Raw genomic sequence first — 12,652 nt, 5'->3', positions numbered from 1 at the left:
AGGGTTATACAGTGAATTCACTGTATATTTCATTTGAGGGACCTTGCGATGGTGAAGACCGGCTCAGCTAGATAGCTGTGTGTATTAATGCTTGTGACATATACAAGTCTTGTGCTCACGGGTGTGCCGTTCGTGACAAGTCTATTCCGCAATAATTAATTTTTGGACTTTGAAATTCCATGGAATGATATATTGATATTTGCAATGTTTGACTTCAGTGCTATGTAATGATGTAGTTTATATAGCAGCACCCAGATTAAAGTGAAAGCAAATAAAATCAAATGTTTTATTATTGCATTAATAGTCTTGTGAGTTTTAGTCCCATAATACAGCGGTGCGCAAAGTGGGGGGCGCGCCCCCCTGGGATTTTTCTGGGGGGGCGCGGGCGGTTGCAGAGGTCCCGCGCTCTTTCCCGAGGCATTTAAATTAAATGTCGGGGGACCGTGCGTGGTCTCTGCAACCTCAACTTACCGGGATTCAGCTGGCTTCTGGTCACGTCGCCATGACACCGCGAGGTCATGTGATGTGACGCATCGTCAAAAGTTTGCGCTCCCCTGATATACAATAAAATATGCAGACTTTTTCATAAAACTAATGGGATTAAACAAACATAAATTCCTAACACACATTACACATATGCGGCTGCGAATTTGAGAATTCACGTGTCTTGTTGGCATAAAACACTCCTTCTATTGAATTCTAATTTCATATCCCAAATACAGGCTTTTTATACACTGTAACCTTTACACTGGGCCTCACCCATGTCTGACATTTTTATGACTTTGGCGCAAAGATTGTTTTTTTTTTTCCATTTAAAATTACTTTAGAGCAGGCCTGCACAACTCCGGGCCTCGAGGGCCGCAAACAGGCCAGGTTTTCAGGATATCCCTCCTTCGGCACAGCTGGCTCAATTAGTGGTACAGTCATACTGAGCCACTGATTGAGCCAGCTGTGCTGATGTAGGGATATCCTGAAAACATGGCCTGTTTGCGGCCCTCGAGGACTGGAGTTGTGCAGGCCTGCTTTAGAGAATAATCTGTCTTCTAACTCTATTCCTGTAACTCCTAGAATGTTGTGACCCACCTCCATGTTCGGGTGACTTTGACGCGGGCAAAGAGATTAGTCTGGGCAGGGCTGCTTCTAAGTTTGATGGGCAAACAAATATCTGACCTTTGCACCCTCACAATCAGGGATTGTTTAGCATCATTTACTTTGTCTGTTTGCAAATGTTACAAAGATATATTTGTTGTTCTTGTGAATCATATCAGATCCACAATATCTTATATTTAGTCAATTTAGATGTGGGATGTCTTCCTGGCCACACCCTCTTGGGTTACCCAGATTACTTGAGAAATTTATTTTAAGGTACAAAAAAAAACTCTGCTTATTTCCACTGTCAAAAAAGTTGTGATTCTAGGGTTTTAATCACCCCGCAATCCCTGGCCAGGTTTTCTCTTAGATAACCTCACATTTAGACAAACACATAACATGCTGGGGTCATTTTGGGCTGACCCCAGAAATAGTTTCACATTAATCAACAAAACAAGTATTTTTAAGATGTAACTTGTAACTCAAATTAACCTTCTGTGTGGCGAAGTGGTAGAATAATGAATGTAGATGGGGCCCATCGTCACAAGGGAGCCCTGACTTTGTGTGTTGGAAGACGGTGGCACCTGAGTGCCATCAGTACTTCGCCACTCAACCTCGTGATCGATTTGGTGTAGTCATCACATGGTAAGCCACCAGGATGTGAATGGAAGTGGAGGATATCAGCAAAAGACGACAAGTTTGAAGGGCTTTTGGTCAGGCACTTTCCCCCCCCCCCCCCCCCCCCCCCCCCGACACGACCCCGGGCGGCGCGCTGACCAAGGCCAGCCTCCGCGCGCCTCCAGTCCTATGGACGCAGCCGAAGGGTTCCAAAGGGCTTGCTAATTTCTTCAAAATCACACTCCTGCACTTCATCTTTCCTTGTCGATCTTCATGAGATCACCGTCTTAAAACCATTAATGCAACATTACCTTTCCCTGTATAATTCAATAAAACACACCATCTCATGTAGTCAATCGTGATTACTTGCTTTGGTGAGGTCTTGACAAAATTGGCGCAGTGTTGGATGCATTACTTCAATGAATACACCACCTTGCTGCCAGTTTCCTTACATGATTATAGTTCATGTATTTATTGTTGCCGTGGCATTCTGCAATGTATATTTTGTGTGTATGTAACCAGTATTTTTGATCTACAGAATTCTCCTTTATATACAAGAGTGCATCCACCACTGTAGTGCAAAAATACAGTTTGTTTCTTTCTGTGTGTGTGCGCCTCCCCCCTCCCCCCCACCCCCCAATGGTTTTGTGTGTCAGAAATGTGGTATCCTTACAAAGGAAATTAAAATGTTTTCCTTGGTCACTTGGATACAGCAGCATTTTTTTAGAGCTGCAATGAGGTTGCATGCAGTTGTGTGTTTTTATTCCTAGGTAATGCTAACATATGCACTGTTTTCTATTTGTTATCCTCCAGAGCCTATAAAAGGTCCAGAATTATGGAGACAGATCTATGATGCTGACTCGGGGAGGAACAGAAGTGCTCTATTCATGTGGAAGGTACAATGTGATTTTGTTTTTGAAAGAACATTTAAGTGTGTTTCCCACCGCTGTCAGTTTGCTCTATTTAGCATTTATTTGTGCAGCTTACTACCTTAACAAGTACGAAAAATCTATCCCGTCCGTTTTAAAATGTAGTAGTGGCAAAATATTAAAGCCGCAATGCTGCCAATTTTTTTTGGTAGGTGAGGGGAACAAGGGACAGTAGAGTTGGGGCCACAGATTTGTTTTTGAGCACATACAGTAGCTTTTTATGTTCACTTACGTTGTCTGATATTTGACCAATTAAATCACGTTATTCACACTAAATTATTATGTCATGTTGAAGGCATAGAACGGGGGTGGAGGGAGACTCCAATCCTCAAGGTCACCAACAGGTCAGGTTTTAATATCCCTGCTTCAGCACAGGTGGCTTACTCAGTGGCTCACTCGTTGACTGAGCCACCTGTGCTGAAGCAGGGATATCCTTAAAACCTGACCTGTTGGTAACCCTTGAGGTCTGGAGTTGGCCACTCCTGGCGTAGACAGACTAGATAAATTGAAACGGTATATAAAGTAATATAGATTTACTGTTTGGGATTTAGGGGTCGCTTTAGTTGCTTTGCACCATTCACACTTATTCATCCCCACATTGGAGTGCTGATGCAAGGCTATTTTGTATTATTGCTCATACTGTACGTGGAGCTTTAGGTAAGTATCATTTTGCTTATTCTTTCTTGCTGTTTTGCACTTTGTGCATTATTGTTGTACTGCCCGTTTTGTTTGTTCTTTTTTCTGTCCTTGGTGTATTTTAAGTAAATGACTTTTTACTGCATCCTTATCTGATGCTCGTTCAGTTTTTGCTATATTGAGTGCGGGCTACCTATTTTTGTTGTATATAAAGTAATGTTTTTTGTTTATTGTCAGTATGTTTATGTACATAACTTTTCATGAGCGTTTCAGATACAGGACCACTACTTTAAAAGAGGGGAAATTGTGTCTCACATAACTGACGCAATCTTCCAAAAACAGCCGTCTAGAAAAATACGTTTGTGTTATCTGTGTGTAAATATTACCCTCTTCTTTCTAATCACCGGTAAATATTTAACAAAATGAAGAATTTAGATGTCATGCCACAAGTGCTACATTTTCATCTTGACTTGTTGCTCGATGCCTTTTAATAATAATAATAATAATAATACAGTACATAATTATTTTTCAATTTTATTTCCAGTGAGAGCTTTGACTAGAGGCTCATTGTCAATCTTATCTGCTTCACCCCACGTATAAATCCGTAAGAGCAACTTTAGGTTACAATATTTACAGACCTTTCAAGGATAAACCTTGAAAAGTAATTTGAAAATGTGTTGAAATAAAATTAAAATGTAAAAAAAAAAATCAGTGCCTGGTTTTAACTTCAATATGCAGCTGCAACCTCTTCACTTTGGTCCTCTCTGGGAATGTACGTGTAGTTGCAAATCGGTGGCCTTATATGCAATTAAAAACATCCATATCTGTTTTGTATTAGGATTTGGAGCCGTTGTATGCCAGGGGAGTGGTGTTAGGATACACCCTGACCGTTAAGCAAAGATGGCCAAGAACATTGACTTCTCGTACTTACAAAGTCATTGGCACGAGCCATGAAGTTCCCTTAACAAAAGATGCCTATGTTGCAACTATCATCGCTCACAACAGTGTCGGCGATTCTCCTCTTACAAATTTGTTTATTCCAGCTACAAACACCAAAGGTCTGTATTTGTATGTGTTTTTTTTATGTAGCATTATTTCAGAGAAATGAATTGGAAAACATTGCTGGTGCTTGTTGGAGACCGGAGATGCACCGGTGAGGTTTTCTCAGCTGATCTCTTTTATTTTAGCAAAAACAACCCGTATTGCTTACTCGCTACTGTAAAAGTAAAATACTAATATTGTAAAGCTACCCCCTTGTTTTTCTCTGGCTCAGTATATAGAATTAGAGATGGTGGGAGGGATTAACCCGCTAGCGATGCTTCCCTGAGGAAAGTACCAGTAGTATATATCTGAGGCTCAGTCTCTGTATATGATACATTCCCCAGACCGTATAATCAAACTTGGAGGAAATGTCCCACGGTGTCCGTAATAGATACTGAGATCACTATTAAATATTTATTAGAAGTCTTAATAGACTCGCACGTTGCTAGCAGGTTAACTAGCCCTATCCTTAAGGCAAATAATGTTAACTCTGCATAATCAGTGCATTGTGATAAACATCTTGTGATGTTGTGAGTAATGTTTAATAAAGATGTACTCCCTCCTTTCCGTGGATCCTGGTTGTCGTGTCAGCGTGCTCCTGCCAAAATCGAGTCAATGTGGAGAAAAAGTTGAGGCGGTGCAGCCGCTTCAAAGGGAAAATAAGACCGGACAAAGGTGTTTATTGGCACATCAAAAAAGAGAACAGCAAGGGGAAAAACCCTCTTACGCGTTTCGTGCAGCGTCTGCGCTTTATCGTAACAGGGTGTTTTTCTCTTGCTGTTCTCTTTTTTGATGTGCCAATAAGCACCTTTATACTAGAGTAGCGGGGGGGTGCCAGACTGTCTGCAGGGGGCGCAGGGTTTATAGAGGCCCCACGCGCTTCCCGAAGGCACGTAAATTAAGTGCCAGGGAAGCGGCGAAGGTCTCTGTAAACCTCACTTACCTTGGCTCCAGCAGCTTCTTCGACACGTCGGCATGGCAACGTGATGTCATGACGCCAAGCCGAGGTAAGAGGGGGTGCGGAGGAGGGGAACTGCCAGGAGGGGGGGGCGCATGGGGAATAAGTTTGTGCTCAGGGGCTTTGCAGTCTTTATGTAATGCATTTTTCTTGACGAGACTGTTTCTCAGTCCTCAAAGCTGGGGGTAGACTATTTTTTTTCATTATTTCTATAGGAATGATGAAGCCATCGTTGGCTGTTACGCTTCAATTCAGCAGATGAGGAAAAAGGGAAAATGCATATTTTTAACACAATGCACACAATAAGTAAAATGCAAATAAAATCTAAATCTGTTAATTTACGGATGTTTGAGACTAGTGCAGCGTAAACGTTACCATTGTAATTTTAGAAACTGGAGATTAGGAAAATCATGATTTTTTAATGCACAAAAAAACAAGGGCGTGACAAGCTCAATAATAATTAATAGTAATCAAGGGGAAAGATACTAACATTGTATAAGTTAGACTCCTGTAGGATTCTGGATAGATTGCTGTAAAAGTGCAACCAATCGTAGCACCCAAATATGCAAAGGACTGTGACCTGTATAAGGGTAAATCTTGGGGTTAGAGACTGCGTTTCAGTGCTGGTTTGTAAACCTGGTAACCTTTCATTTCCCTTCCCCAATAACTCTTTTGTGTGATGTCACTGTATTATGTAGGATGAACCATCCTCTTCCACAGGAGAAGCAACGTCCACTTGTCTTTCATTTGATAATATTTTGTTGAAGGACGAATGAATAAGAACATTTCTTCATTGGGGCTAGCCACAAGGAGAAGGAAATAGTCGATTCACAACTACTCAACCTATTAATTACTCGTTGACTGCATTAGAGTGTGCTGCAATTCAAAGAAAAAACTGTTAATTCAGAAACCCACTGGCAGCATAGAGTATAAACAGTATCGTACTACTTTTAACACCAACCAACGAGCAAAGGGACCAGTGGTTAATGGCCAGACAAAGTAATAAATCAGGATGTGGAGTGTGAGCCAATACAGGGAGAGCTAGTACCAGCAGAAAGGAGGAGGTGGTGATGCCAAAAATAGATTACATAGGTGGTGATTTGCAGTCTACATTAACAGCATTGTAAAGATGGACTAATGGACATCAATAGGTGCTTCTTGGAAGAGATTGTGGAAAGGGGTGGACATACAGTATTATAGAGACTTTTAAAGATCTCAAATGCCTAATTGAGATGAGGGAAACCTATTTCAGAGTAAAAAGCACCGGAACAAGGGATTGGGCTTTAAAACATGAGTATGGAAGACTTGGGGGGGAAATATGAGGACGCTTGAATTTTTTTACCAAGAGGTCACAAATGCAAGGAACACTGTCGCCCAAATGGTAAATACACTTTAGAGTTCAGGAATCCTGGATAAAAGACAGATTTGATGGATCCTATGGTTTTATTAGCATAATAGATTGGCCAAATGGCCCTTTTGTGCATGTTTTACATTCCTGTCCTTGCTCAAAAGTGAAACCTATTTATTTTTTTACTTTAAGGATAGTGATACTGTTTAAGGACATTTACTAGTGCTGGCCATATCGATGACAACATCCATAAGTGTTTTAATTCTTAAGTGAAACCCTTGTAACAGATTACTCTATGAAACTGACATTGTTTCCATCTTGCAGTCCTACCACCGGAAATTTATGTTAAAGCTTTCCCCAAGGATAGCAAGCTTTGGGTTGAGTGGACTGCCTCGAACAAATCGGTGTATGGGTTTGTCATTGAATGGTGTATTAAGTCGGACTCAACCAGTTGCAATGTTAAATGGCAACGAGAACCGAACACTTCTAATGGTGCTTTTTTGAGAGGTGAGTGTATAATGCTACTTTGTTCTGAGCTAACTAGATCTACATCCAGAGGTTGTACTTTAAAGGTGCAGTTCCTCCTAGGACCAGCATGAATTAATGGCAGTGACATGTTTTAGAAGTTAAATCTGGATGATGATAAATAATACAGAGTACAGTAAATATGGCAAACTGAGATATGGATGGGGTTTGATCTCCAGTGGCAACTCCTTTTCATTTGATAGCACCGTGGGCACACAGGCATAGCTCTCTTCCATCCTTATGCTTATTACCTCTGTAAACGAGGACATGGCATGCTAGACTCTAGCAGCTAGAGGTTGAGTCAAAACTTGATTGACCAGCAGTCCCACGTTCAAAGGCCCCAATAAGAAGCACATGATGCCAGTATTCAAAGAAACCACTACAGCCCGGTTCTTTAAGTATGATCACACTCATTTAGGAAAGACCGTCACATTAACTTGCTTTCACCAGCTTCAGTGTTTCAACACAACACATTCACATGTCCACTGATGTTTTCAAGGCCTCCCTTGTGAACCTCACACCCAAGTTATGACATCATTTTTGTTTTCTTTATCTACTTGCAATGGTCACGTAATCGGTCACTGGGAAATGCTGAACTGACCTCAGACAAGGCTACCGTGAATAAGTTTGAAAGTTTGTCACCATTAAATCGGTCTTTTATATCAGGAAACAAAAAATATATATATTTTAATAGGGAAGCCCCTCACTTCAAAGAATGAGTCTACCAGAGTGAGTCCGAGATCTGTTGCGTGTGATTCAGTGAGACTCCTGTCAATTAAGTGAGATTTGACAGGTTTACATGCTTCATATGTTATCATAGATATACAATGCAGGTAAGACTTGTCAGGCTAAAACTGTATGGTTCTGGAGTAAACGAAACGTGTACTGCAAATCTCTGGAGATGTTTAGTTCTGTAAAATGGCATATCTACACAAGTAAAATGTTACATTTGCAGTGGTACATGAGTTATACTATGTGTTTATAGTTACCACAATGTTCTGCCCTTTAATTTTGAATACAATTATAATTGTAGTTCAATGTTATAAGTGATGACAATGAGTCAATGAATAAAAGGCAGTTTTGTGGGGATATTCACACTGTGACACGAATCATCACTTTGACACTGGTTTTGACCAGTTTAGTTTTTTTTTTTACATTTTATAGGCGTATATATTCTGTTCAAGTGCTTGCTTTTATATATTTATTTATATATATATATATTAATATATATATTAATATCATTTTTTTTTTCTATTAGGTGATATTAAACCATTTAAATGTTATTTGATCAAAGTTCATCCATTATATAATGATGGTCATGAAAGTGCAAGGACTGTGGAGGCATATCTTCAACAAGGATGTAAGTAGAAGCTACTTGAAGGAAAATGTGCCCAGGTTTGCATGCAACGCAATGTTATTTTACTGTCGGGGAGCTGCAGGGCTTTGATTATCATTGTATTGCCTGGAAGAGGTAGCACTGCTGTTTAAATAAAAACTCCATACAACTCCAGGAAGAGCTTGTTGAGGGGGACTGCAGAGCACAGATAAGACCTCAGCAATTACAGCCCTTCACACATGTAAAGAAGCCATTCAAATTCACTTGTTTCAAGAAATCCTTTGATTTTTCTGCTAGAAGGCATTTGCCTTGCAATGCTCTGAGGTTGTGATGTTACCCAGCTGTTGGGCGCCAGGCGACTATTAAATGTTAATGGTCAATCTCAAGAAGCTACAAAATGCGCCTCTGAGTCATCATGAGTACTAATACTCTTCCCTTGCCTGCTGTTATCATTTGTATGACATACAAATAACCTTTTTAAAGGTTCATGGAAGACTATTAAATATTTAGCTGTATGTGCATACCAATGTTAATATTGGGAATAGGGTTTGTTATTCATCCCTCCAAACAAGAGACCACCGGGCCGATTCTTTCATACAGTGCATGGTCTGTTTAAAGCCTTTGAAATGTTACATTATTTAAATCACCGAAGCTTTGTTACCGTCAGAGGATCCCCTTGGCTTTAACAGCCCTCTATGGGGTATAATTCTGTGATTACAACCAAATCCCTGCCGTGCAAAATGTGTAAGAAAATAAGAGAAGTTGGTTTAAAAAAAACACCTAGTATGAGTCACGTAGCTTAATATAGCAGCCAGAAAGTACACATTTTTATAGCAACACTGACAACAAGTCCATATGTGGTAATACCTATAAATACTTAAGTATCCTACAGTAACAGTGGTTATTTACGTTATAGCTCCTTCCATGGGCCCTGTTGTTCGTACAAAGACGGTGGATAGAAATCGGGCTGTCTTGATGTGGAGTCCAGTTTCGCTAGATTCCCAAAATGGATTCATCATAAATTACACACTGACTTACAAACCTAGTAATGGGAATGAGTCTTGTAAGTATGAAGAAAATAGAAACTGTTGTATGATATTCCTCTAAGGCCTCAGCTAGGGTGGCGCTGAGCGGGCGGGCGCGCTCACGCGGGCCGCTATGAAACACATTGCGGCAATGTGTGTGGCCAGCGTGATCAAGCCCCTGCGCCTGCTGTGCACTTAGCTGCTTGCAGAGCAAGTACATTTTAATTTGTCGTCCGCAAACGCGTCACGTGAGCGGTTCGCCCAATGAGGGCGAACCAGCTCCGTGACGTCATGGCCACGCCCCCCGAATCACTCCTCCGCGCGCGCACATAGCCGGACATAAATCTCCCAGCCGAGCAGGGAGTGTGATGTCACCGCGCATGAGCGCCTGCGCGCTCCCTGCCTCGCCGCAGCCTTATGCGTAGTCATTGTACTGCAGACTAGCATAAAGATGGGGTGGTGATTCTACTTCATTGTTATCTCATCAAGAGAACTAGTCCTGGCAGCCACATTTATGGGTTGACAGATTGTTCAAGTATCTGAATCTGGTTTACAAGATATGCAAGGAAGACCCAAATTAATATGTGTACCGTTTTCATAAGGACTATGCCATAAAAACATTTATTTCAATATGTTGATTGCTTTTTTTGTTTTTTTTCAGTCGTGATTTAGGCTATGTTGAATTTTTTTGCAAATGAGGTGTGAAATGCTATTGGTGCAAAATACTAGTATCAGAGTATAACTAAATGTTGGTTGGGCTATGTGTGCTCATTGAGGGCTTATATTAAGCTGAATAATAATTGTAGCAGTAATTCCAAAGTAACAGTGATCATCACTAAGTTATGAAGCAGTTATTAGAAAAACCAAATGCTACTTACAATGTTCATTCTTTTCAGCTGTAAGCATTGATCCTTTAAGTACAGAATATACGCTTGCATCCTTAACTGGTGACACTCTGTACATGGTTCATATGGTGGCATATACAGAAAAAGGAGGAACGGAGGGCCCGAAATTCACCTTCACAACCCAGAAGTTTGGTAAGAGATTTCTGATTAAGCGAGTCAGTATTCCATGAATAGACTGTTTTCACTTCCATTTTATCTTTAAGAAATTACAATACACTTTGATTATGCAATAAACCAGAAACGGGGTTTTCTCTTAGGTTTGCCAGTTTAATTTTAATTTTTTGGTTTCTTTCCCAAATAAAGACCGGTCAAACCCCATGATTATTATATATTTTTTTATTTTATGAATTCTTAAAACTACATGTTGGGTGCAAAGTTAGGAAGGATGAAAAAATAGGCAGCGCACTGCAACAAACCAGAAGGAGGCTCACGGGTTAAAAATGAAGATATCTTTCTTCCATAACAGGATCAACCAAACGACCCCCAGACATGTCCAGCAGCACCACACCTACGTGTTTCGGGCCGTATGCCCTTTCTCAAGGTATATAAGGGTGCAAAATGACACTGTATCATAGTGGAAGTCCTCCCATGGGGGAGGGATGACACGATGCACGGCAATGGAAGGATGGCAAACTGGATCACAGTGAAAAAAAAGTTTATTGCTCAACTGATCACATAGCAACACGTGAGAAAAACAGTGTGCAGTATCACCTGTTGCTATGTGATCGGTTGAGCAATACAAAAAAAAATTTCACTGCGATCCATTTTGCCATCCTTCCATTGCTGTGCACCGTGTCATCCCTCCCCCATGGGAGGACTTCCATTATCGGTTTCGTCGACAGTCGAGTGCACGCTGATTCCGGAGCAGTGGTGATCAATGGGTTGTGAGTAATACCCCCTCATAGATCACACGCTCACTTACATCCTTATGAACCTGTGCTTATACTCCAGGAGATTTCACTTTGGTACCATTTAGCCATGAGTGGAGTTATGTTTGTCCCTTCAATGTGACTACATTACTACAGTACCCCTCAGGGTGTTCATTTTAAGGGGGGGTGTTTTTCCTTCATAGGAGTTTCTATTCCGTTTCATAGTACCCTTGGACTCTAAAGAAACCAGAATTGTTTTTCTATGCCTAATATGCTGCTTTCAATTTTTGGGTTAATCAAACACATGAGATTTGTACCCTGCATATATGCGTGTGTTCTGAGCGCTGTTGCGTGGACTTGTTCTAGTTCTCCATGTACACTGTACCATATGCAAATTAAGTACTGGAGAAATGCCCTGAGTTTGCACAAGTTATGACCCGTGCAAGATTATTATACAAAAATAATTGTATATGAATCAAACCCGTATGTACATAAATCTGTATTCTTATTTTGTTCTCTGTATCTTTTCTGTCCCCCACAAACCCCTTTTACACATCTTCGCTTATCTCTCTTGCACATCAACAGTTTCCACCATGTCTTACTTGTCCCTGAAGAAGCTCCTTTGCTGGAGGGAAACGCGCGTTGGACGCGCAATGTTGTCAGTCTCCTACTTGGAGCTGTTTTTAATGTAGTGTTTGCAGTATCCTGGGTGTAACTGAAAAGACCATATGAGCTAACTACTTATTAATCTACTCATGGTCAGTGTGCCTGCTATCCCTGCACCTAATGTGAGGCGTCTTCATATTATATTGCTGTGTTTTAAAGCCATTACTGCGGTATTTGGAAGCTCTACAATACAGCTATTATACCATCATATACCAGCGCTATTGTTTAGACCAATCTCCATGTAAATGTGCAGGGGGCTATATTTAGCAGCATTAGGATATTTAATCCTGTGGCCACTTGCCTGTATATAATTATATATCACTCTACATTCGGTCTTACCGCTACCCCAGAGGGGTTCTATACCCTACTCATAGCATTCCCTGTCTTCAACATCCCAATTGATACTGGGGGAGTATGATTAAACAACGACACGGTTGCTTGATAGTCAAGATTTAATATCTTTTTAATTCACATTACACGTTACTTTGGTAATATATGTTTTAAGGATTTATTAAAAGTTAATTTTTATATTTGGGGGGTGTGCATTTAAGTGAATTCTTTTGGGGGCACATCCATTTTGTGTTTCCCCTTCCTCTTTTTCTGATTCACTTTCAGTTCACAGTTTGCACCCACCCTTTGATTACCTCACCTATGTATTTAAACACTTTATTCAATTAGTATGGTCCTGTGATCACTCCCCACTCTTT

The 12,652-nt window shown here is 40.7% G+C and overlaps 1 protein-coding gene across 6 annotated transcripts in view; it reads left to right on the top strand.

Annotated features, from left to right (window-relative positions):
- The window catches only part of IL6ST (interleukin 6 cytokine family signal transducer), an 81,987-nt gene that overhangs the window by 61,952 nt on the left and 7,383 nt on the right, over nt 1-12,652 (top strand). For all 6 annotated transcript variants that reach the window (XM_075589224.1, XM_075589227.1, XM_075589225.1 and 3 more), the window contains 6 exons: nt 2,521-2,603; nt 4,111-4,330; nt 6,944-7,126; nt 8,403-8,504; nt 9,397-9,543; nt 10,402-10,542. In XM_075589224.1, the coding sequence (XP_075445339.1) occupies nt 2,521-2,603; nt 4,111-4,330; nt 6,944-7,126; nt 8,403-8,504; nt 9,397-9,543; nt 10,402-10,542 (876 nt within the window). The remainder of the gene's footprint in view (nt 1-2,520; nt 2,604-4,110; nt 4,331-6,943; nt 7,127-8,402; nt 8,505-9,396; nt 9,544-10,401; nt 10,543-12,652) is intronic.

Source organism: Ascaphus truei, chromosome 1 (assembly GCF_040206685.1).
Source record: "Ascaphus truei isolate aAscTru1 chromosome 1, aAscTru1.hap1, whole genome shotgun sequence".
Classification (NCBI taxonomy): Eukaryota; Metazoa; Chordata; class Amphibia; order Anura; family Ascaphidae; genus Ascaphus; species Ascaphus truei.
This window is presented reverse-complemented; position numbering and strand designations above follow the sequence as displayed.